At 41.3% G+C, this 26,678-nt stretch overlaps 1 protein-coding gene across 2 annotated transcripts in view; it reads left to right on the top strand.

Annotated features, from left to right (window-relative positions):
* Positions 1 to 26,678, top strand: part of GRB10 (growth factor receptor bound protein 10) — a 148,730-nt gene that overhangs the window by 29,813 nt on the left and 92,239 nt on the right. For both annotated transcript variants that reach the window (XM_086740422.1, XM_086740423.1), the window contains exon 2: positions 7,465 to 7,562. In XM_086740422.1, coding sequence (XP_086596548.1) covers positions 7,512 to 7,562 — 51 coding nt within the window. In that variant the 5' untranslated portion in view covers positions 7,465 to 7,511. The remainder of the gene's footprint in view (positions 1 to 7,464; positions 7,563 to 26,678) is intronic.

Raw genomic sequence — 26,678 nt, 5'->3', positions numbered from 1 at the left:
AGAGCTTATAGGTGCTGTAGGTTGGCACTGTATGAATTTGAGAGTCTCTCTGTTACGCCTGTGTGTATATGTTTCAACTATTTGCTCTCCTAACTTTTGTTGTCAGGAGGCTGTAAAAGTTACACCTGTGGGGAGCATCCTACCATCTTGTCACCTTAGTAAAGGAAAGTTGAGTGAGTTGGGTAAATCTTTCCAGTGTAATCCAGGGATAGGCATGTAGATTAAGCTGTGGTTTCAACAAGAATCTGTGACTATCTGACTTCAACAAAAATGCATTGTACAGAGGCTGATGAACTTGCTCTATTTGCATAACTTCTGTGTAGTTCAGTCTCTGAGTTGGGGGTGTACAGCCACTGGCTCTCAAATCCCAGCCCTGTGCAGGGGGAAGGACTGTTACACCAGCGGCAGGTTGAAAGCTTAAAGGCTTGTTAGTGTGTTGGATGCAAAAAGCGATGTTTTGGTGCGTATGCAACAAAAGCAGTCTTTAGCTGAGCTTGTACCACAAGGGGAAAGTCAGTGCCTTCTAGAAAGTTGCAACTTTATATTTTGTTTGGAGACTTACCCAAATGTTTATCTTCTGTGAGATGCCTGGAAAGCACAGACATGCAGTAGGAAAGGTTTGCCAGCTCCTAATGGCAGTAAACAGAGAAAATGAAAGTTCAGAGGTTGCCTCAGCCAATGTAAGAGTTTGCTTCCACTGGGAAGAGGTGATCCTCTTCCCTTCCCCTCTTGCTCATACTCTCCTGCCATTCACATTGTGCCAGCTGAGCTGCTTGGCAGATCTAAGTTTACTGCACTTGCTTCCTTAGCAGAAAAGTAACCCAGCAAAACAAACGAGTTAATTAAGACAAGCTGAACTCGTTAAGGACCATACATGGCACAAAAGGGGGAGAAGGATGGAGTGCCATGAAGTTGCTGGGAGGAAGTGGAGGAAGAAAGCAGAGCAAGGGCTGATGAAGAGAGTGGGATGTCTGTCCTGTTCTTGGCAGTAACAAGCTATTAAATCATCTTAACTGTTGTATAACTTTTCCCTCTAAGTCTTCAGGTTGGATAATAAAAGCCTAAAATAACAGAAGGAAATAATTATTAAGACTGCTTCCCAAAATTACACAACTTTGGATTCTGTGTTATGAGAAATGTGACTAGATTGTGGGGAGGAAAAAAAAGGCAAGAAAATGACAACAGAGAGGATAGAGGCAGTGGGTTTTTTTTTTTTTTGTTTTCTGGAAGTAAAGAACATGGTGAGGAAGTCTATATACAGAATTAGAGACCATTAGTCATGGCACTTTCGGCTCAAGTTGCTTTTGGGGTGCCTCACTGCATCTCTTGTCTGAGTCGTGCATCTATGGACCTGCCCTACTTCTGCATCTGGCTTACTGATGGGATTGACTAATGTATACTACATAGTTCTTCATTTCAGTTTCTGTCTAATTAACGTTTTGTTTAGGCTCAGGTACAGTCTGTTTAGTTGTCAAAGTTCCTGCTTCAAAGCTATGGATTTAGCTATTAAAAGGCAGAAGAGGATTTTCGGTGATCAAGGGAGATAGTGAAGCTGCAACACTTCATAAATATTTCCAAAGTTCATTATAGGTTTGTTTTTTAAACTGGAATACTTCCTTTGGGGACAAGGGGAAAAATCCCTACTTAAATGGGCTAGGTGCAAAGTAACTACTTTTTTTTTCCCAGGACTTTTTATCCTTTTTGTCAGTGAAGCTGCCTTGTCAGGAGGTGAACATGAATTCAGAGGCTATGAGTCTTGAGGAGCCTTTTCAGAATTTTAGGCAGCTTCAGGAAACCAAAAAATGCTGAACTGCATATATTTTATTTAATTTTATTTGGCAAGACTTGAAGTGGGATGGCATCAGCTCTTCTGTGCTTCTTCTGAAGTATGTATCTGTTTTGGCTTTCAAAAGCCTGAATTGCTGTTGCCAAGATTCTTCACTTTCTGGCAAAATTACAATGGCAAATGGCTTCCTTTACAAGGTGTAATATTTAGACTAACAGCTTTGCAATTAAGAATGGCAAAGAGAATTATATTCCCTTTTTTTATAAGACCAGATTTTTTAGTATGGAATCGTAGGAGTATTTGGATGTAACTGAAGTGCTTTTGATTGATGATTTATATTTTGAACAGTGCTTTTCATTTTAGTGCACAACACTCACTTGAAATTTTAACTAGAACAATGCTTTGTTTTCAAAGATGTTCAAAGTATTACTCTAGTTCGGCAGTTGCTCTATATCACAGACTTGCAAATGCTTTTTGGGTACGTATGCATAACAAAATGTGTGTGCACATACCAAGTTGTGCAAGGGAGGTGTGAAGACATTGGGAAATCTGCAAGTATTCTTAAATATTACCTGCTGCTAATCTCAGTAGGCCATCAGGATGTCAACTATGATTTCATTGACTCTTTTGCGGTCGGAGAGTGGTGGGTTCTGGAGTGTTTAGGGAGGTGTTTTGGAAGCAAAATAACTTGTTTGAAGGGAAGTTGCCCAAGTGTTAGTTTTCAGCATGGGAAAACTGGAGACTTTGTGTGTGGGGAGGGACGTTCTGAGCTGGGGAGAGAAGCAAGCATGTATTTGGAGTGAGTAAAATGGGGAAGTGGACAATAGAAGGTTTGAGATGATGACTCCAGTCCTTGGAGCGCTTAAAAGAGCAATGCTGTGTTGTTCCTTGCACAGGAAGCTGCCAATATTGGTTTGAAGGCAGTCTTTTGGTTGTATTTGTTTGGCAGCCTGCACTAATGAACCTTTAAGTCCCGCTGACCAAGCGATCGCCTTGAGGCTGGAGGATATCCTCAGTCTTGTAAAGTGGCAGTCTCTAGCCGAAACCACTACCAGAACAGGGGAAATTGCTTTAGAAATCTTTAAATGTAGTTATTACTAAAGTTATGATGGAGGTCGCTGGTAAACATGCGTGCTGCCAAGGGTGCATTAGGACCTAGCCTCCTTGGTCGAGTCAGCTGGGGGATCTGGTGGCACTTTCTTTCCAGCCCACATGGTCAGGCTTCATTCTTGTCAGAAGCTGTGTGAATCTTGTCCTTGTATGGAAAAGCCCATCTGGGTCTCGTGGTTTAAATGCAGCTGGGGACACTGTTAGCTGTCAGGTCTTTCAACTGCAGAAAATTCACTGGCATGCTTCATGCTTCTCTTATCCAAATCTTATTTCCATTGTAACTATGGCAATAGGAGTAGACTAGTAAGAAAGTACAAATGCGTCTGTCCTCATGCCCTGTGTTGGTGTAAAGGATTTCTAGATGCATCCATTTCACTATCTTATCTGGAAGCTATGCTTCGGTGAGATGATGTGTATATATAGAGAGAGCTCTGGAGAAAGAAAAACAAAACACTTTCCTAGAAGTAGTAGGGAGCCTGGAGCCAGGTGGGTGGACAGTTGAGATCTTGCAGATTGCTCTTTGTGTGGACCAGCGAGACAGGATTTTTTTTCCCTTGGCTCTTCAAGATGTTAAATTATAAGTCCAGTGGAGTTGACCCAAACAGTCCTGAAGGTGACTCGAGGGGAATATTGTATGAACTCAGTTGTTTTCAGACTTTGTTCTAATTTCTTATTAAAATCTAGGTTTGGTCTGCTAAGCCTCTTGCTCTATCATGGGGACAAATGAAGTGGTGACACTGAATGCCTGAGAGAGTAAAGGATATGTGAAAGAGAGGGAAAGATTTTTAACCTGTATGTTAAACCTGAGGTCTTGGAGAAAGGTCTCCGGTAGGTAAAAATTTAAAGCTATGTTGAACCTTTTTTTTCTCCTCCCTTTCCATAATAGTTCAGTTACAGAAAGCAGAACATCACAGAAGAAAAATAATGAAATAACCAGCACTTGAAAGGGAATAGTATTCAACAAATTTTAAAGTTACCTTTCATAAAAGAGCATGACTCTAGTTTTCAAGAGCTCTGGAGCTTCTCTTGCAACTCTGCCAGGTTAAAATATTTTCTTTTTTTTTTTTTTTTTTCCTCCTCCTGTTCCTAACTAATCTGCAAGCAATTGTGTTTTTAAAATTATTTTTCTCTTGAATTTAAAGACTTTGACAGATGGCACAAGTAGAACCTGGAAAACTTCCTGAATTGGCAGAGTGACCGTACCCCTGCCATCTTCCTACCGCAGTATCTGTAGGTGCGTAGGCTGTGTGTGCTTCCAGAGCGCTGGGCGAGATAACAATTTCCTCTGCTGGGAATATGCAGGGAGCAAGTGATAAATCAAAAAAGCATACCTGGTGACAGGCTTAATTTGCAGTTAATAGATAACTTAATCTGCTGGTTAGGTGGGTAATTTGATTGTGACTAGAAACAACTCATTCAGAGCAGCGGTAATCTCCGGGGTGCATACCTGCGACTTTTTCCATGTGAGGGGAATATCAATCTTTGTTTAGATGATGTGAGTTGGTTTAACACTTCTGACAGACCGAGACATCAAAGCTATGTGTCGCAAATAGGCTATTGTAGAGCATATCATAACGAAAACAAATCTTATGACCTCTGAAACTTTGTTTATCGTGACTGTCCTCCTTTCAGGGATTCTATCCAAGGAAGACCTCTTAAGCCAATAAAAGCACGTGAAGTTGCTTGGTTTTGAATATGTGCAGGCTGTCTGGCTCGATGCTGCATGACAGTTGTTTGCCACTGAATGTCCTAAGTTTTGTAATAGTGATTGACTACATAGCTTGTTTTCTATTTACGATCTTTTGGAGTTTCTCTCCCCCCATCTAAGATGTTTTAGGAAAAGGGCAGTAACTTGGCGCTTAAATAATTCTTTGTGATTTGTGCCGTTTCACTTGCATGGAAAGAACCTGTAAGTCTGTTATGGTCTCTGAAGAGAACTGACATGCTAAAAACTGTGTTCAAAGACAACAGCAAAGAAAAAGTTGATTTATTTTTTCTCTTTAAATCCTAATTTTTGTCTGCTGAACACATGAATTGTATAGAGTTCTGTCCCTATAAAATTTATTACTCATTGGTGTGCTGCAACAGGGCTTTTGCTCTTAAAGGTGAGCAAAGGCTTTTTGTATTTCTAGGGTAGGACTACTTTGATAAACTGCTTTCAGACAGACAAAAGAGATGCGATCTTAAATCAGTGTTAATGTGTGACTGACCAGGAATGATATCATCTAGAGATTATTGCTTTCCTCTGTTTCTGCGGTGTTAACAAATGAATACTCAAGAATGTAGCAGTGAAGCAAATGGGTCTTGATAAATTATGCAGTCTTGACTCCAACTATTGTTCAAGGTAATTTATGATATTTTACTGGTGTAATGGGACTGCGGCATAAACTGCAGCACGCCCTAGAGTAGACAAATTGGTCTGGTATTGTTTAGGAACATATTTAATCTGTCTTGTTATAAGGGAAATGATGCCTGTTGCTGAAGCATCAGGAGAAAGACCAATATTCTGATACTCAGTCCTAAGTAACCTACAATTAATTTACAGCAATCATGCCTTTTTCTGTTCTCTAAATACTGAAGTGACAATAAGTGAAGACTGTTGCAATGTAAGGCTGAATTCTTTTCCCTTATCCCTTTACCGAAACTTTCTTTAACCTTAGTGAGTTTACAGGATAATAATACAGTTCTCTTTGTTCTTGATGCAAATCACTTTAGATGTACTTATAGAAAATTATACTCTCCAAAGTGAAAACTTCCCCCCCCCCCCCCCCCCGCCCCCCATCAGCCAAGATAAGAGATTTCCATAAATCTGTGCTTAATTATCCCAGAACAAACTGGGCGAATGAGGCAAATCTTGCCTTGAAGATGAAATCTTCCAATCCAACTTAAAAACTGACTGGCTCAGCTGGTGTGGAGTGTGAGAGAGATGGCTACAGACCACTGCTTATGTGTTTAAAGACTAGCAACAGTACAAGTTGGGTATCATGCCTACAGAGCCAGATATTTGACGTGGTCTTCCCCCCCGCACCTCCACCAATGTGGATCCTGTTAGATTTTTGTTTTAAACTTAAGCAAATATTATTGGGAAAAATGTATCTAAAATAAACAACTTGATTTATGCATATTGGATTAAATATATTTTCAAATTTGCTGTTGCCAAAACCAGTTTCCTCCCAAGGTAACTGGCTATATGAATTGATCCCAGAAAGTTGCTGCCTCAGGAAAACTGCAGAAGCCCAGTAACTCCTTCCTGGAAAGAAGCTCCCAGGAGTTTGCCTGCCTTTCTGATAGAGGAGAAGGCTACTATACCTCAGCCAAACTTATCCTGGAACTAGATAAAATAAAGCTTCCTTGGTGAGTGCATGGTTTACGTGGACCATAGGCTGCAGCTCCTCTGGCAGCAGGTTTTCCAAGATGTCTTTTACCCTTGTCCATGACTTCGCTGTCCCATAAATCTTACTAGGAGTCTTCATTTGGTGACAGTTCATGCCTAGTAGAGAGCCGTGGGTAGCTTGTTTAAAACTCACTTTTGTTTTGAATACATAATTAATAATTAACAGTGAACACGACAGGAGCTTGCTTGTGGTAGGAGTAGAAGTAATGGCTCTGTTTTGCAGTCTGCTCTCTCTCCCTGGGTCGCCCTTTTTTCTTCTACTTGGAGGTGGCATCACTTGTCTCATATGCAGGGATGTCTCCATCTGAATGTCACTGGTTGGGAGAAATGCTGGAACCAGCAAATAATGCTTTATATATTTATATGCTTTTGTTTAGTTTTGTTTGCTTTGTTATGAAGCAGGAGTTAAAATCAGTTTCTTAACTCTGGCTTAATACTGCCTTCTCTTTTGTCATTTCTAGTTCTTTAGCCATATGCACCTCTAAATATATTTGCAGTAGATTTATTTTCAAGCTCTATCTGATCATGGAAGTGATGCTTAAAAGAAATGCTACTTACCTTGTGAAGTTGTTGCTAATAATCACTCAGAAGAGGAGATGCAAGACTTGAATGCAGACTTGCACGGGACACCATATTTTATATATTCTGTGAGAATAAAGCCATGAGAGAAATGGCAGGTGGGAAAGGGTAAAGGGAAGAAGAAGTTGTGTAACTAGGTGTTGAAGGCTAATGTGGCATAACGATCTTGATGATCTTATGGGTCTTTTCCAACCTAAATGTTAAATGAATCTCTGATAAATGACTGTCATCTTAAGTAACTAAGATGTCAATGTTTTCTTTCCACAGTTGAAAACAGCCTCAACTGGTGAGACTCAATCTTCAAATAGTTAGGGTCTAGGTGTGAAGAGAGGCCTTCTTTTTTTCCTGGACTGTGGAAATAAAGGAGGGAGCCATCCAGCCTGAGAATAGTTATGTTGGGCTTTTGAATGAAATACGAGGTTGAACATGTTTTCTAGGCTATAGACAGCAAATGTGTAGATTTGCTACTCCAAGTTGATGCAAATCCTCGTCACTTCATCTTGCTCTTCTCTGTCTTCCCCCTCCAACTGTTTTCAATAATAAGTTGATGAAATGTCTTCAGTATGGTTTCTGACAGTTTGTTTGTACTCTGCAGGTCCTGTGAAGCAGTAGATGTAATTTGAAGAAAATTTGAAGGAACAAATGGCTTTAGCTGGCTGCCCAGACTCCTTTTTACATCTTCCTTATCGGATAGTAAGTTACGAAACTGCATGTTCCTGTCAGCTTGTAGCATCATATTGCTGTGTGCCAGTGATTGATTGTGCATTCAAACTTTTCATCAAATTGCTAATAGCTGTCTGGCAATTCTCTGGGTTTTGCAAATGTTTGGGAAGAGAGCTTCTGTTACCATCCTGTATTCAAGATCTATTGCTGAAAAAATTGGGTCACTAATACCTTAATCACTATATAGTGCTTAAGATTTGCTATCTTTCCTCAAAATAGCCAGTTCGTATTTGGGAGAATGCACTTGTTTCCAAAAAAAACCCCCAGCAAACTATGATACTGGTGAAATGCCTTGTACCAAAAAGTATTCATGTTTGCTGAATGCTGTGTTTGTAAGAAAAAAAGGCAGAGACTTTTACACTTGGTTAGATCCTATGTTTGTAGAGTCATTATGCTGTATCTAAGCAGCCAATAGAACATATTACAAAGAATATATTAAAAAAAAAAAAACCCTCAGCTCAATTCAGAGGTGCTAGGCAAAGATGCACTTAGAAGTGTTTTGTGTTTTTTTTAATTTATTTTTTTCTCCAGGCAGTTGTAGTTGGCATAAATACATGCTTTGTGTTTTTTGTGGAACTACAAATTTGTTATTTTGGACATGACCTGGTTTTTGCCCTTTTTTCTCTTGTTTTCATAGTGTGCTTACCACCCTAAGGATTCAGTTATGATTGTGGGCCCAAATAATTAAACAGAGTACCATATGACATTGAAACCTTTTTCTCTTTCTCCCAAGAGAAACATCACTAGTACTTACTACTACAGTCATGCTACTAATTTGAAAGAAAAGAAAAAAACCAACCATAAACAGCAACAAAATCCCTAATAAACCTCTATAGGATTTATACATCTGTTTTATAATGTTAACTTACATTTTTTTTTCCCCAACAGGAAACTTCAAATTAGTTAAAGAACTGATGTTAGTATATGCTGAGTTGTCAATTAAATGGTACCTGAATGGTTTTCCTGATAGCAGGGAAAACAATGGTTTCTTCATAACTGCTTTTGCAGCCATGAAAATAGAATGGACTTTGAGAAATTGGATGTCCTGAAAATCCATTGCTATACTTGGATCTCTGATTTTAAAAGACTATGTGAATAGATATTGCCTGGACTTCATAGTTTTGATGCACTGTGAAATTATGCTTCCAATTCATTTAGAGCATCATCTGAGTCATGATGTGAGGCTGAGAGAGAGGAGAGCTATGTAAGATAAACTTGACATTGTAGGCAGTCATTTTGAGCTGCAAATTCTTTACTGGATGTCAAACTCTCTCAGGAAAATAGTGCCTTTAGTGGTTCATATGCAGTAAGGATGTGAACTTTTCCTTGGTACTTCCCCTTGCTCTTAAAAACCCGGTACATAATCTCCTTTAGTCTGGAGCAGTTAGTAGGCTGGAAGTGTCAAAGCAACATGGGTGATGTAAGACGGTGAGAAAGTGACTCCCTGTTAATTAATTATTTTTGGTCATAGCTTACTGTGTGTTAACTATCCCAAGTGCTTGTAACCGGCTTAAAGACTAGCTTTGGAAGCCCATTCACAACTACTGTGCCTTCTGTCAGAAGTGAAGTTTGCACTAAAAAAACCCTGAACATCTGTTTTTCCACCCCTACTAAATCTGACTTAGAAGCTTTCATCAACTTGTCTTTCAAATTTGGCTACAGTGCCAGTATTGTGTTGGTAAAGGGCTGAAAGAAGGTTAAACTAAATATGCTCTAGATTGGAGTGTGAAGAAGTATTCTATTTTTTCAGTATGTTTTCTGACTTAATATGATGGAAGGCTAGAGAGAACATTCCTCCAGAGTCCCCAAGGTTGGGACCTTAATGCTGTAACTTCAGTGTTTAGAATAAATTGATATATTGGAGTTTGGGATTATGTTCAAAGCAGACAGTAAAAGAAATGAGAACCTGGATAAGTGAATATGCACTACAGAATATCCTTTAGGGTGCCTTGTTGCCAACCCCCCTCTACCCTTCCTTTTTCTGTTTTTGGGGAGACAGGCAAGGCATAGGTTTCTGACTTTCTTACTGGGCTCTTTGTTTGCCGTGTTTGCTGCATTCAGAAGCTTTTTGGGTCTTGTTTAAGAGCCTTTTTTTTCTTTAAACCTTTCTCAGGAGTTAGCACATAAACCAGTCACACTGAGTACATTCTCCTAGAAACAATCTCCAGCTTTGTGGAAAAAAATCAATACTACCTTTTAGTGGCTTTCAGGAGTCCTTTCCAAATTCTCGAACTCTTCAATAAAAATCCGGCAGTGAGAATTGGCAGTGTTTGTCTTCTGTTCCTGGAAATTCAGAACATAGTCCCAGAATTTCTCAGAAAAAATGGGATGATTTACTGTGTTTCCGTTCTTTTGCAATCTGTAGTCACAACAGTATTTATGTGCAGTGACTTGAACTCTAGGGGAAGATTTAGTTCTTTAACCCTTTGATATGTGAATTGTGCAAGTCTCAGTGACATAAATAACAAAAGGATAGGGTGGGTTTTTTTGTTGTTGTTTATGAAGATAAAATTCTGGGCATGCAGGAATGTTCTGTTTGTCTTCCGTTTTCTGCCTTCCATTTATTTTCTCATAACCAAGATGCAGGCATGACTTTATTAATTATTAATAGAGTTTGTTTTCAGAGACCTGAATTCTTATTAGAGAAAGGACCTGTTCACATCATTCTCATCATCTAACTTGGCATAAAATGCACTACAAGCACTTAGTCACAAAATAGGAAGAAAATGGAAATTTTTCTTATGTGTACAGAGCTGTGGATTTCAAGATTGCTAATAGTCCTCTTGACCAGATAAGATAGCAGAATACTGCACATCATACTTGAGCAGCTTTCTGCACTTCAGGAATAGGGAAGTAAATACCTAAGATAATTAATCAGTTAGAGGCTAGCTACTCTAATAAAAGCCTCCTTTAATGATGTCAGATTTGTGGATGTGAAGATGATGTACTGCCAGTACTACAACAGTCACATTTCTTTGCCTTCAGCTGGAGGAACAGGTAGGCACAAGTTATCCAGGTTTTAGTATGGCAGCTTTGATATTTGGTTTCCATAAAATGATACAATCAGTTAGAAGACACCTTTGGAGGTTTTCTGATACAAGTCCATGAGATATTGAAATTATACTTGTTTTCCTAGGGTGCGTTGTATTGGTGAGTGTGTGCTTTTGGGAGGCTTTTTTACATTTTCAGGGATTGCTTGCTTTGGGTGGTTAGAGAGGGTTTCCGTTTTAGCAGGAAAAAGAAAACCAAATAAACTTCTGTCTCTAGTTCAGTTACCTTGGTGGATGCCATAATCCTCATCTCTATGAAATCCACATGCCTTCTATGTAACTTCTATGTAACTTAGTCTTATCTCTCACTTTGGAATTGATCAGTCTGATCCTCAGTGTTAATGTAGGTATACATGCTATTGTCTGTGTTTGTGTGAATAAAATGTCTTTTGTACTAAAAAACAGTATGAAAAAAAAAATCAATTGCAGAATTTGTGTTCAAGTAGACTGAAAACCTGTGTGGGAAGGGCTGTCAAGACCTGTGTTTTGGCTCTCATTGTCTGTCTGTCACTATTTGAAAATCTTTGTTCACCTAGCTATTGATATTTGTTTATCAAGACTATGGAGATCTTTCTTATTATTGGTGCTGGGTTGACCTTGGCTTGGATGCCAGGTGCCTGCCACAGCTGCTCCTCCTCCTCCTCAACTGGACAGGGGAGAGAAAAATGCAACAGAAGGCTCGTGGGTCCGAGATAAAGACAAGGAGGGATCACTCACCCATTACCATCACAGGCAAAACAGACTGGACTTGGGGATACTAATTTAACTTATTACCAGTTAAAATCAGAGTAGGCTAATGAAAAATAAACTCAAATCTTAACATGGGTTCCCCCTCCCCACCCCTCCCTTCTTCCTGAACTCAATTTCACTTCCAAGTTCTCTACCTCCTCACCCCTGCACAGCGCAGGGGGATGGGGAATGGGAGTTGTGGTCAGTTCATCCCATGTTGTCTCTGCCACTCCTTCCTCCTCAGGGGAGGACTCCTCACACTCTTCCCCTGCTCCAGTGTGGGGTGCCTCTCATGGGAGACAGTCCTCCATGAACTGCTCCAGGGTGGGTCCTTCTTACGGGGTGCAGTTCTCCGTGAACTGCTCCAGCGTGGGTCTCTTCCATGGGGTGCAGTCCTTCAGGAACAGACTGCTCCAGCATGGGTCCTCCACAGGGTCACAAGCCCTGCCAGCAAATGTGCTCCAGCCTGAGTTCCTCTTTCCATGGGGCCATAGGTCCTGCCAGCCGCCTGCTCCAGTGTGGGTTTCCCATGAGGCCACAGCCTCCTTCAGGCATCCACCTGCCCCAGTGTGGGGTCCTCCATGGGCTACAGGTGGATCTTTGCTCCTCTGTGGGCCTCCATGGGCTGCAGGGGGACAGCCTGCTCCACCATGGGCTGTACCATGGTCTGCAGGGGAATCTCTGCTCTGGTGCCTGGAGCACCTCCTCCCCCTTCTTCCTCACTGACCTTGGTGTCTGCAGAGTTGTTGTTTTCACGTATTCTCACACCTCTCTCCACTGCTATTGTTCTGCTGCAGTTCCCCGCCCCCGCTTCTTAACTCTGTTATCCCAGAGGGGCTACTACTGTTGCTGAAGGGCTTGGCCTTGGCCAGCGGCGGGTCCCTCTTGGAGCTGGCTGGCATTGGCTCCATCGGACACAGGAAACTTCTGGCAGCTTCTCACAGAAGCCACCCCTGCAGTCCCCTTTGCTACCAAAACCTGGCCACACAAACACAATACACGATTTTTAAGATTCAAGATAAATGGCAGCTTAATTTGTTCTCATTAGGCTTAAATGTACACGGATGGTGCTTGTATAGAATTTCTCTGAGAGTTTGGGTTTTTCATGCTAATGGGGCAGTATGGAAGGACCAGAGTGCACAAGCAGACTTTCAAAATCCTTGGGCATAGCTGAGTGAAAAAACACCAGAGGCGTTAGTGCCTTGCGTCATTCTTCTACATATTGTATGAAGAAATAAGGTTGAAATGTTGCTACTACCGATGCAGAAAGTAATCAGATTTGTGAAATATGGTGTCAGTCAACAGATATTTTGTTGCCGATGCTCTCGTTTTAACAGTTTACATGTATGTAGTGTAGAGGGTTGACGGACTGCAGCAGACATAAAGTACAAAGCAGTGAGAACATTAGTGAATGTTTTTACAAGACATGTTGCCTCCAATGTGAAGTTATGAAATCTGTCTCCTCGAGTGCAGACTGCAAATGTTTTTTACAGATAGAGTTGATGCTGCTTGGAAGTTACTGTTGAAGAACAACTGGAGCTGGATTTCTAGCCTCTGTCAGTTTTTCTTGGAAATAAATCTGCTTTAAAAATTGTCCCAAAAGCAGTTTTTTTCACTAATATTGAAATAAAAGTGTGGTGTTTACCTCTTAACAAGGCCATACAATATTGTACATGAAGCAAAATAATGTGAAAGAAACTTGTATCTCATGCTAAGCTTAAATACAATAGATTACAGTGTCTTCTTATCAGAAATACCCATCAATTACTTTTTTTGCTGTACCAGTTTACCTTTCTACACTTCCAACTGAAAGTCTATACTCAACTGTTTACACTTCTACTTTTGTATTCTAATTTACAGAGAAGTTGGTTGGGAAAACATGAAGTCTTTTTTGGAGGTGAATGGGAGCAAGAAATTTCAAGTGGATAGGTCCACATTTTTCAACTATATGCAGTTTTTCAACCCACAAAAAAAAAACCCAACTCAAAGGACTATGACAGTCAAACATGCAATTTCATACCATTTACTACTTACATTACTACTAACTGTGGTAAGGAAACAATGTAGATGTTGCAAATGAAATGACGAATTTACAAGCAAAGGAGCTTAATTTTGCATCTTCCTGTTAATGCTTTCATGGTCATGCTTGAACAGTAGACAGAACCTATCTTTTAATCTTCTTATGTCATTATATACAAGCAGTCTTTTAAATTTGTCCCTTGATGTAGGTCTAATTTTCATACATGTTTAAAATCTACCGTTTACTTCTGGTTTACTTAAGAGACAGCTGAGGGGGGGTATCTTAGGAATGTATGTAAGTACCTGAAAAGAGGGTGTAAAGAGGACACAGCCAGGCTCTTTTCAGTGGTGCCCAGTGCCACGACAAGAGGCAATGAGTGGGCACAAACTGAAACAAAGGAGCTTCATTCTGAAGAACATTGGGCAACGCTCTTTCATTGTGAGGGTGACTGAGCAGTGGCACAGGTTGCCCAGAGAGGTGGTGGAATCTCCATCGTTGGAGATACTCCAAAGCCATCAGTCCTAGACAACCGGCTGTAGATGGCCCTGCTTGAGCAGAGGGGTGAACCAGGAGATCTTCAGAGGTCCCTTGTAATGTCAGCCTTTCTGTGTTCCTGTGAAAATCAAAAGCAGTGCATCTCTTTAGGCTCTGACTTGCGTGCAACTTTTAAGACGCTACTTCCGCACTGTAAAAACACGCACGTTGATAAAAACATGCCATTTTCTGGTGTTTTCTCACAAAGCTTCATGAGATCATTCTACTATTCTGAAGTAATGGTAGCGATCAGTTCAGCAAACTGTAGCACCAAACTAAATCCTGTAGATTTTTTTTTTTATGAATGGGATCTTTTCCAAATGAGTAAATATTTAACAAGCTGTTTACCAACTGGTTATTTTGAAGAACTACCAGTATAAGTGTTTTCATGTTAGTAACAGCTCTCACTTAATGGAAGAGAGAAGTTGATATACCAGTCCTAAGACAGCTTCATACTTCAAACGTGTGTGTAAATATAAGAGAACAGAAACTGAAATATAAGAGAATGGACATTGTTGTTTTTTTTTTTTTTTTTTTAATTGACTTTGTTATAGTCAACTGGAATTACGTTAGTGATAATTTGGGGTGAGATGTTTTTAATGAAACTTCCTCCTACTGATCTTCTGTGCTCTACATGCAAGTAAATAATAACCACTGCAGATGTGGGTTTTTTGTGTTTTGGCTTTTTTTTTTTTTTTTTTTTAAGATGAAGATAAGATTGCTGTGCATTTGGAACTGTCACTTTTCAAGAAAGTGCTGTGGCTCAGATAATTGTTAGTGTTGCTATCCATGCCAGTTGGCTCAGACAGGCCTTTTTTATCCTTGGAAAAGGCCAGAAATACAATGTTGTCTTCTGCTTAAGTATTTCTAAGAAATATATCTAGATAAAGAGCTTGCTAAAAGTTATGCCCAGTAGATTTTATTGCCTTACACAGTCTAAAGGGAGACTGATCAAAGTATTTAATAAGCATTTACAATTTCTTTTTTTTTTAAGTTCAAAAAGGAAGAGGGGAAAAAAAACCCCAATCACCCACCCCACAACCAAAACCCTGTGATTCTACATGAAGTTGTTTAAGTGTGTTAACTCTGAGAGGAGAATTTTTCCATTTCTAGAAAGAAACTGTGGGTACAATTTCCAAACTTTATTGTTAATGTGATGTCTTATGGTAGGAATAATTTTGTTTCTGCACTTGCAGACCATCTAGTTGTAATACTGTAGTCAAGTCCTGAACTGAAGCTGATGAGTCAGACAAGAAGGGATAGCTTATGCTCACCATGGCTTTGGTGGTGTATGTGCTACTTGCTTTGTAAAACTAGGGATGAATATATCAAGTCCACCTCGCACTAGCTGTGACCGAAAAGGATCTTCACCTGCTTCTTCTACATCCTCTAAGAATTCTTCCTGCAGTTTCTAATGTAATGCCATCTGGAATACTCTTTTAGAGGATCTCCCTAGGTTCCCATAAAACTCAACCACTTTTCAGATGTATCTTTCATTCCTAGCATTGCAGGTACATTCCCTTTGTGGAGATGTGAGATGGAGAGTGCAGCGTGCAGCATAGAACAAGGACTTTGTTCGTGAAGGACTGACTTTGCTTTTTCAGGATGGAATTTTACCAAATTGATCATCTTTCAGGAATCCTTCGTGTAGAAAGGGCCCGATTATTGGTATTAATGGCCTTTTATGCTAGATTGTATTGATATTTTAATCCGAGGCATTAAGATACAGTGTTTTTCTTTCTGGTTTTGGATGAACAAGAAGCAATCAAAGGTAGAACACAAATGCCCAGCAAAGCTCTCAGGCTTTACTGCTATTTTAAGATAGCTTTGGCTTGTGTACTGGTAGGACCAGTGTGCATATTTGAAATTCTGGCCTCTACAATGAAAAGACAAGCCCTCGAAAACAGCCAGTGGTTTTGGAGCATGCTTGTCCTTTGCAAGTTGAATGTTAAACAATGACTTAAGACTCTACTACACACTGGCTGGAGCTCTTGAAGTCTTACACACTGGCTCCATTTTTTGACATAATTTTGGCAAGTTGGGGAACCTGGCAATCCTTCATGCTAGAGGCCTTAGCTCTAATAAAGCGCTTTAGTTATTAGCACAAGTAAATAGTTGTCCATTTGTGCTTCATTAATGCATATTAGTCATACAGTAAATACTGTCATGCTGGCAAGTTCCCCAGAATACTGAATACTTCTGCCCAGTTCAGGAGGGGGTTTCTAACGAAAGTGGTGTTGGAACCTTTCTTGAAGAAGTTCTTGAAGCTATTAGTGTAGGAGAGTGACAGACCATTATTTCAGCTAACTTGGTTTTTTGTAAAACTGGTAACTTCAGTGGAGGCAAAGTATTTTTGATGGATTTTGTGCTGTAGCAGTAGGTCCTTCTCAAGTTTGTGCTTAACTTTTCTATAGTCTTCAGCTGTGTGTGAGGCACATTGGTTTGGGCTGTGTGGAGTACAAATGAGATGCCTGCTTTTCTAATGAAAATAATTAGATATTCCAAAATCCCATAAGATTGTCCAGTATTGTAAAATTTTAACTATATATTTGAGGAACCTAGCACGTGTAGCAGTATGAGGAAATCAAAAGGCTGCACAATGATCCATGATCTGTGAAAGTGTTTCAATTTCTTGAGAGGTAAGACCCAATACAAACAACATAAAATTGTGAGCTCAAATGTCAGGTATGACTTGTTCTTTGGAACAGCCAGCAATTGCTTTTTTTTGTCCTTTGTGTACCTGGCAATGACTTCCAGGAGGACCTGCTTCATAATCTTGCCAGCAACAGCAAGGCTGACCAGCTTCTGGTCCTTCGTATCCTCATCCTTGCTCATTTTGAAGATGAATGTGCTTTTGCTTCTGCAGTCTTCAGGATTCTCCTCTGATCAGCGACTTACTTTTTTAAAGATAAGAGGGAGTAGCCTTGCAGTGGTATTGGCCAGCTTCCTTAGCACCTTCTACTGCATCCCATCTGGTCCCAGGGACTTGGTCCAGTTAGCTTGTGTGATCCATAACCTTCCTTTGCTGTGAGTGGTGGTTCAGTCCCCCAGGTGCTGACACTATGCTCAAAGGACTGGGAGATGTGAGGACGAACTTTACTAGGAAAAACTGAGGCAAAGAAATAATTGATCTTTTGTGTCCTTGGCTGCTGGGTCCCATGCACAACTGAGCACTTACTTAGCCATCCTTTTGCCCTTGCTTACCTATAGAAGCATTCCTTGTTTTTTCTTGGCATCCTTTGCTTGCTCCAGCTCTTCTTCTTGGGCAATATCTCCACTTTCTTTCTGCGTAAGCTTTTCCTGCTTTGACCTTCTTCACATTTCCACATTTAAGCTGGGGCAAGAGTTGCCTGTCCATTCACCCTGGCTTTCTCTCATTCCCCTGTGACTTTCTGCATGTGAAAATGGACCATTCTTGAGCTTTGAGAAGGCTGTCCTGGGAGATCAGCTTGTTGTCCTGGACCCCTTGGTCCTTCAGAGTAGTGTCCTATGGGGACCTGGCAAGCAGATCCTTGAGCAAGCCAAAAATCTGCTTTCCAGCAGTCCAGGACTGTAATTCTGCTAGTAGACTTGCTCCCTTTGCTTACTCTTGTTACCTTTATCTCAGCATGGCATCAGGCTGTCATCAGCCTCTACCTCCCCAACTGGTTCTTCTTTGTCCATGAATTGGCTTTGCTAGCTTGTTGGTCAAGCAGAGTACTTCCCTGGCTGGCTCACTGATCACTTGTGATGTGAAGTTATCTTCAACCCACTCCAGAAGTCTTTGTAGTGTCCAGTGCTGGCTGCAGCTGGAACTGCACTGCTTGCTTGGGAGTGAGTCAGAAACGTGATTTAGCCGATTTGTCTACAGTTTCTCCCCATCCCGTGCACTTGGCTGCAAAAATTGACTTGTTTGGCCTAGGCAAGACAGATACTCTGAGCTTTTGTCTTCTTCCAGATGATGGGTGCCTCTTTTGGAAACAAGCATTGAGGTAGAAAATGAGGGACTTGCCAGTGTGACGGAACCAAAGGAGAACCTAGGGCTTCTAGCCAAGACCCCAGGTGTTTCCTTGCTCTCCACTGTCCTTTGTGGCTTCTCAGCCAAGCTGTTGGTACTCAGGCTCCTGTCGTGGCACTCTCCTGCCTTCCCTGGTGTTTACTCTCTCTCCCAAGGTTTACATCCAAGTGGGCTGTCTCCCATGCTGCCTTCTCTGAGGACCTACTGTCAGCCATATGTCCCTAGAACCATCTTTGGGGCGCAGTGTGGGGAAGCTCCCCCTTGTTAAGTGGCTTGTGAGCTTCCACCCTCAGGTCTGACTGGTGCTGCCATCCTTGGGTCATGAGTGCCCCTGGCTCCAAGTCATTTGGTGGGGCTGGGCATGGGGCACTGGGAGTCCTAGCTGGATGTTCTCCTTTCCTCTCCGCTGGGGCCCCATCACAGAAGAGATGCCACCTCCTGTGCCTAGAGCATGGGGAGGTGGTGTAGGTCAGAAAGTAAGGGCTGACACAAGCCTTGAAATGCAGGAACTGTTTTACTGATTTTGTAGACTGTGCCTGGCCTGGCAAGGCTAACATCTTCCTTTTCTGCCTGTGGGTTCTCTGTCTTCTCCACCCCTGTGGCAGGGACCTGAGCTGCCCAGGATTTGCTTGAGTTGTGTGCAGGCTGATGGAGAGTAGTGCCTGGAGGAGATGAGCAAGGGAGAAGACATTTCGGCCCTCCTGGAAGGAGATTACTGCCTCTTTCTGGAGTACATCTTGACAATGATGATTTCAGGAGGCAGTGACTGGACTTGTGGCTAGTCCACCTCCATGGGCCTTCTCTCCTAATCAGCCTCTATGGGCTCTTGGGTCTCCTGCCACCTGGTTGAGTGAAGCCCTTTAGTCCTGCACTTTCCTTCTGTGTACTCTTACCCTGTTCCCGCTCTGCATATCCTTCTTCTAGAGCCCCTCTCTTGGGCTTGTCCTTCCTTGACTGCAGGGAAGCAGGAACCCCTTGGTGAGCCAGGAGTGGTTGCCATGGTCACACTGCCATGACCACTTGTCATGACCTGTTGGAAAGATTTCTGCAGAAGTAACTTGAGGATCATGTTACCTACACTTTCTTCAGCGTTTCATGTGTTATTTGTACTTGTTAGATCACTTTAGTTAGTCTCTTGAATGTAGCAGATACCCATTTATTAAAGCAGCTTACAGCATGTTTACCCACCCACACACGCACACTCAATTTATGTGATTTTTTTTTTTCCTTTTTAAATTCATGACAGACGCAGAATTTGTCAAACCAAATATTAACATCAACATTTGAGATAGTCACCTTAAGCCTTCTGTAGCTGGAGGTACTTGTAGAGCCTGTTCTCTAAGGTGAGTGCTAATTAAGACTTCAGAGTGCCCATTTCTGAACTTCTGACCATACAGAAGTACAAGGCAGAGTGCTGTCAGTTTGATGGGAAGAATGCCTTCCTACATGTGTGCTGATGAAATTTCTGCATGATTTTTTTTTTTTTTTTTCTGACACGAGCAAATGGTTAACCAAGTGTGCTAAACATGCTCTGAAAAAGGCATCTCTTGCAATCTTGTTTTTTCTGGAATCCTTTATGTCCTCAGAATTATGACAAACTGCTGGCTGTTGAACATGAATTGGCTGGATGGTTTAGTCAAAAACCATAACTGCTATGCTGGATGAGAGCAGGTTGGAAAAATAGTTTTCTGACAGCATATCTTTTAGAGCATGACTTGCCCTGCAGATTAAAATAAACCCAAACCCACAAGACCAGAAACTTCTCATCAGCTGTCCCACTAGCATCTTCTGGAACAGGGTTATTGACACAACAACATGCATTATTGGGATGCAGGGTTACACATGTGCTGTCAGTATCATGGTGGTGTGCTAATGAACTCCCAGGTAACTTGCCACGGTTAATTTTCTTTTTTAGCTCAATGTAGTGGTCCTCAGTTCAGCTGTAGCCAGAAGGTGGCTTGTTTGTCTCACCCACAGCTTGCTTCTGAAGCCTAGTTCAAAGTTTTTCTCTTTTCTTCCTCATCCTACGACTCCTTTTTTTTCATCTCTGGTTTGACTTTAATCTCAGCAGGAATCTTTTCCACTACCTTTATTCCATAGATATGCATTTTTGCATTAGAAAGAGTAGCTCAAAACTAAAAGAAGCAGTATAATAAATACTGATTGTGCTGTAAAAGTTACCACCCTGAACCCTGGAGTTAATCACCATCTCAGTTGAAGCATGGTAGCTGCTCATGTGCAAGCTCCTAGCCCCTTGAATTGCACAGTAAACGAGTCACAGATTACCCCCCCCCCACCCCACCCCGTTGCCACCTCATCTTCAGCAGTGGTTGGTTTCAAGGGAGAGAAAAGAAGGGAAAGGAAGGTGTTTTAAAGCCAGTTTAATACTGATTGAACAGCAGCTCATCTGATTGCATCCTATCTTCTTTGGAGTAGCTGTAGCGTTTCAGCGTTGCTAAAGCCAATGCAATCAGATATGGCGCACATGGCTGTATAGCAACTGTGGGATTTCTTGAACTTTTCTTTTGTCTGAGCAGCTTTGCAACCTCCGTTGAAATCTCTCCCCATTTGGAGACCTCATCCCTGGGCAGGTCTTGTTTGGGGTAGTTGGCTTGTTCTGTTTCATGTGCTGCCTTGGCAGTTTTTGGCGCACCAGACCTCTCCCTCCAGTAGCACGCTGGTAGTTATGAAAACTCTGTGATCTGTTGAGAAGACCTCAACATAGCCCAGCATTTTAGAGGATCTGTGCAGAATTAAAGCACCTGCTGCTGCTAACCGCGTGGAAGCGTTGCAGCATATGTTCTGACGTGCTGTGGGGAATTTTGTTGGATGTGTCCAGTGGACGTTAGCAAAAACTGGGGAGAGGCTGTACAAAATAAGCAGTCACGTGAACAACCAGTTACGAAACAAAACAAAAACAAAACCTTCCAAGCGTGAGGAGATGATTGACATAGCAAGCAGGGTTTTTTTCTGCATGAGTGCTGGTTTGTGCAAAAACTAAAGATTTACTCTTTGTATTGGGTTTTCCTGGGACAGCTTGCAACTTTACGTGTAATCTGTTACTATTTAAATACAAATTGCTGAGCTTTTGCAGATTTTCTTCCTTTAAAGAATGTTAGGTCAATAAAGATTTTCTGATAAAGCCACCTTCTTGGTGCAGAGTAACTGGTAGAGCTGCCTGCAATTAGCTCACTTTCCTCCAGGAAGGGCAAACACAGCAGCCACTACATTGAGACAGATACATATAAACATATATATTTATTAATACTGGAACAAGTGTAGCAATTAAGCACACGTCATGTTGTACCTAGATTTTTGAAAATCAAACAGAGATAGTTAAAGTATCAAGCACCGAGAGAAGTTCTCAGGCTAAAAAGTACCTTTGAGCTGCTTGGATTTTGCTGTAGTCAAACTAGTTACTTCTTTTTTGTATTCTGAAGCGCCCTGACGATGTAGGAAATACTGGAAGTTTCAATATCTTCTTTCTGGTAAGGCTTGCTGTTCTGGAAATGTCTAAAGAGTTATTTATGTATGTAACTGAAAGCAACTCACCTGAACTACAAATGGCCTTGTCTGAGGTGGGCAATTAGTGCTGGGGCAGATTGCACCATGTAACAGGTAAACGGTTCTTCATCTGTGCAGAAAGGTGTGGGGTCAATATAAGTGGGATAGTAGGTTTGACCAGATGGGACAGCCACTTCTAGACCTAGTTAATTACTTATCTAGTGCCAAGGATCACTCTTCAGGGGAGGGGTATCAAGCACACCCTAAATTGCAGCAGTTGAGCAAATTGGCTAGAAAGTAGGGAGATAAGGTCCATATCACTGATTGTTGAAGCAAGTAAGAAGAGCAAAGTAGTCTTGTATATGAGGTTGTCCAACATGACGCTTGAAATTCATCAGGTTTTCAGTTTGAAGACCTGAAGAACAATTTCACTAGTAATTTAAGGGTTACTTGGCTCCCTGGTGTCCAATGAATTTTAATAGTCTGTGTGAGCATGGTGGCTCTTGTCCCACAGGAGGTTCATCATTTTTATCAGCTCTCTTGAGGGCTGTGAAGAATCATCTTCGCCTGTCGGCCCATTCAAACCCTCAGTTTGAGCCTGAACCATCAAGAAGACAGCAGGGGGATAGCACTATTGCCTTTAAGAAAGCAGACCCACACTCAGATGGGATATATTCCTTTGCTCCATGTTTTATGCTATCTTCATGCCGTTCTTAGATTTTCATCGCTCTTGAGCTTTCAGGGATGCCTAGCTGTAAGGGTGCATGCACTTAAATGTAGTGTATCTATCCTTAAAGAGAATGCATTTATATGGATATAGTGGTTCCTGCAACCTAGGTAGCATCTTCCCTCTCTGCTCTCTCTGCTGACTAAAGACACATAAATGTGCTACCGTAGTGCCAGATCCCAGAGTCCACCAGGTCATCCTTTCAAGCGTTTAGTCTTCAAAGGTCAGTGCAGAGCATCATTAGACTGTGCTGGGACAGGCTGTCCAAGGCAGTTCGCAGAACATCTCCTCTTGGTGCAAGGGTGCTGTCAAAATCTGACCCCCAAAGCCAGTCTTCTTGGAAGCAGCTGGCCAGCAGCGCTGCTATAACTGGAGCTCTAGTAGATTTGATGCCAAGTAGAACAGACGAGCTACCTTGTATTTCACAGGTCTGATGAGCATGGGGAGGGCAGCGGGTTGAAAAGGATCAAATATCTTGTGCCTTCTTTCTGTGTGTTACAACTTCCCCGGAAAGAACATGTGAAGATTTTTTAAACGTCTTTTATTAATGCAAGCTCAAAGGAAAAAAAAAATTGGAGGCATTTTCTTAGAATGGGCAGGTGTGTTAACAGGTGCATGACATGCTGAAATTTTCCATAGCATCTGGGTAAAAATATTCCCATTATGTTTCTTTTAGTCTTTCTGATGAGGAAGGAATATAGTCAAACCATGCATTTCAGAAACTTGGACAAAACATAGAAAGTGACGCTGGTAAAGATTCTTGAACAGGTTAAAGGTTTTACAGGCAACGCATCATTATGGGTTGCATTACTCCCTTAGATTGCGTGAGCACCATCTGTTATAGCAGTTAACATGTATGGAGTTCATTAGAGCCTTACAGTGCTTTAAACTAAATTTAAGTAGTGTACTCTGTTAAGTATTTGTTCTTTGATAAGGGAATAATGCAAAATCTCACTGAAAACCCTCTTTAAAAAGAAGAGGAATATGACACATTACCTGGGTTTTGTTACCCTCACAAAGTATAAAGTAAACTATTTTTTTTTTCTGTTGAATTCCTGTTGGTAAATACAATTCTCTCTCACAGAAAACAGATTGTTTGGGGACTTTATTGGTGGAGTCAGTACTGACCAAAACCAAAGAGCTTGGAAAATGCATTAAATTAGGGTTTTGGTAGCTTTGTCAGTGGCAGTCCCTTGCCAGTGGGAGTGACTTGCTTTGGAGGTAAGGCTAACTTACAGTTAAGTACAATGTAAAGATGCATTATCAGGATCTATGGGCACTAGCAGAAGAAACATAATTTCCATATAAGCGTGTAATTTTCTACTGTGAAGAATCTCCTACTATAAACTTCATTTATTCAGTGATGTTTAGTTAGAAATGAAAAGGAACCTAGTTTATGTCTTAAAAAAAGAAGCAAAAAGACATTCTATCAGAAAGTAACTCCTTCATTTTTGTAAGTGCTTTCTAGCTGAAGACAGCTCTAAGAAGTGATTGCTTTCACCAAGAACCTTGTGCATTTGTTTCTTTTCTGTATTTCAAGACTATTTTAGCTGTAAACTATGTAAACTGTCTCTAACAGCCACGGTGGTTTTAGTCTCATTAAAAATAGAACAAAGCTTTTAGCATTTCTAAGCCTGTCAGTTGGATTCCCCCTTGCTAGCTGATTAAAAGACAGCAACCATGATGCATTGGATTTTCTTCTACCATAATAAATGACAGTCTGGTCCAAAAAGTGCATACTGTGGAATATACTATCAATTTTCCCTCTGCAGAGTACTGGGAGACAGCTAAATTCTTGCAGAAGCAGTTAGTTCATACTAAGAGAGGATTGCATCTAGTGAGAGAAATTTAATTTGATGTAATTCTTGCAAAATTCTGGGTGCAGTAGTGTTGAAAACCCTACTAATACCAGTTTTGCAAAGACCAGCCTAGAGAGGCTGAATCAGTAATGCCAGCGTGTATGCGTGCTGTAGAAGTGCATTGCTGAAGCTGTCAGCTAACGTGGTATGCTCACTCCTGCCTTACTGGAGAAAAGCCTTTTAAGAATAAACTGCTGCTACCAGATATTGTTGGAGGTTGCTAATCATGGTCCTGCTCTTGCCAGATCAGATTTATCTATTTATTTATTTATTTTTACTGGGGTGCTGAAGAGGCACTTTTTTTTTTTTTTTTTTTGGAAAGAAAGGAAGAAACTGGCTAGTAGGTAACTGTAGTTTTTGATGTGAAACAATACTGCCCTGTTGCAATGCAGATAATGACAAGTCATGTAACTGGTAGTACTCAAAATAAATCTGAAACACCTTCAGAAAAATAACTTTCTGGCTCAGCTATAGCAGTATATTCTACAACTGTACCAGTCTGTGTATTTAAGAAAGCTTTTTTTACTTGGTATAGGAGAAGAAACACTTCATTTTTTTGGAGCACGCACACTATGGGGTTTCAGTGTTGACAACAGGGTCCAAACTCCCAGTTTTTTTTCTGAATTGAAGGACTTTCTGGTCAGTGGGCTATTGAAACCCAGACGGGGGTCGGGAGGGAAGTTCCTCCAAGGTCAGACTGGCAAGCCTTTCTGCCCTTCCCCTGTATCATGGGATGTAATATAATTCCTGTGATTCATTTAACAAATTCCCTGCCACTGCAGAAGCATAGACCCATGGACGCAGGTTTGTCTTGTCTGTCAGACTCTCTCAATTTCGTTCTTTCTTTGCTAATTCCCGGTATGTTGTCTTTCTCGTAGCTATTGTACATGTTGTGTGGTAGGCTTGTAAGTGTGCTGAGGGTTGTTGAATGTGTGGAGAGCAATAGGTCTGTGCGCCCCGCCAGGTTATCGCACGTTTCCGGTGATTTGCAGCACCGAGGAGCGGAGGTGCTGCGGTGTGTCGGGAGGAATGCGCTGCTCCCGTAATCCCCAGCTGAGCTTGTTTGTTCCCGGTCTCTAGGGTTATCAGTCTCCGTCTTGACAGCCAGTACTGTAAAACCAGGATTCCTGCAGTTAGTGGCTTTGCTACTTCAGGAGAGAGAGCCTGACTTTTGACAAAGCTAAGTGGCTTTATTTTAGGCCCTTGTTTGTACAAGCTCTCTTAGCAATGGGAATGCTAAAATTCTAGGTTCATGGTTACTCTGTTGACTTACTGAGCCTTTCCCTTGGCTCTTACCTAGTCAAATGACTGTAGTTAAGAGGCAGGAAACCTAGTTACAGGTCTTTAATTATGTAATATGTGGGTTGTCTGAGAAAGCGCTTTAAAGTTTTTTGCCTTGTGTGCAAAGCCTTTTTTTCTTCATTTCTATGACATCTTAAGCACTGGCCCAGGGAAGATGTGATTTGAGCTCTGGCAGAATGCAGTAAAAAATATGAGCTGTGTTTGAGTAAACTTGAAATCATTTGCAAAGCAGTGACTTTGGGCAAACCCAAGAGCTTTGCTCTTCCCTCATGACGGTACTTGGCACAAATTTCCTCAAGCTCCGGGGTGTCAGCAGGCTGAAAAATATGTTGTACCAAACAGCTATCTGGTAGGGGACTGTGCTGCTGTATTTAGCCACTAAGAAGCCCAGTGACTTAAATCTTTTAAGAAAGGAATGTCATATGCATTACTAATTGATCTAGACTGTGGAGTTTGGATTAGAGCTTGAAAATTGGTCTGGATCTGTCAGGTGGATTTCTTCCTGTAATAGCCTATGTGTTTGCCTTCACAGGGCTAAGAGTAAAATTGAGTGACAGAACAGAAACGCTGTGGATGGCTGCAGATACCAGTAAGCTATAGGAAAGTTCACTTAGATGAATAGCTGGCTACTCGGCACTTACCATAATTGATTCTATTCTCCTCCTTGTACATTTGATGCTGTAAGTAGACGAAAGCTGCAAAATCATGGCATAAAGAACAGGCATAGCTTAGAAAACAATGCAGAAAGTTACTTTACATAAATGCAAATAGTCTTTTGTTGGGGAAGTGAAGAAGCATATGGAGCGGTCCTCAGAAGAAATGCTGCCTAATCTGTTTATTGCCTAAGGAAACTCCAGAAGCATGTTAAGAATGGCAGTACTGAGTCAGATAAAGAAATATTTGTCTACCTCAGTATCCTTTGTCTAAGAGTAACAAGTTGCAGATACAAAGAGTGTAATTTCTCAAAACATCCCCTTCCTGCTTCTGGAGCCTGGAGCTGTGTCCGCTCTTTCACAGCCCTTGGCAGACACCTCTTCACTGAATTTTAATAATCTCTTTTTTTTTTTTTTTTGGAAATAACTTACACTCAGAACACTTTGCAATGGTTTCCTAATCTGTGCTAGCAGAGGGTACTTCATTTTGCTTTACACAAGTTGCCTGAACAGAGTAAAGCTCAGGTGGCTCAAGTAATGACCTGGCTGCTTTTCTCTTTACGCTTGACTGGTTTCAAGACATCTACCTTGGCCTGCAATGGTAACACTGCCAGGTAGGCAGCGAGCTCCTGGCGCGGCCGGAGTGCCTCTGTGCAAACTGAGGTGTATCTGCTTTGATAGTCTCCTAAACCGCAGCGGATAGCAAACCTC

This window comes from Chlamydotis macqueenii, chromosome 2 (genome assembly GCF_036417535.1).
Source record: "Chlamydotis macqueenii isolate bChlMac1 chromosome 2, bChlMac1.mat, whole genome shotgun sequence".
Classification (NCBI taxonomy): Eukaryota; Metazoa; Chordata; class Aves; order Otidiformes; family Otididae; genus Chlamydotis; species Chlamydotis macqueenii.
The sequence above is the reverse complement of the archived record's forward strand: the minus strand, read 5'-3'. Positions and strand labels throughout refer to the sequence as shown.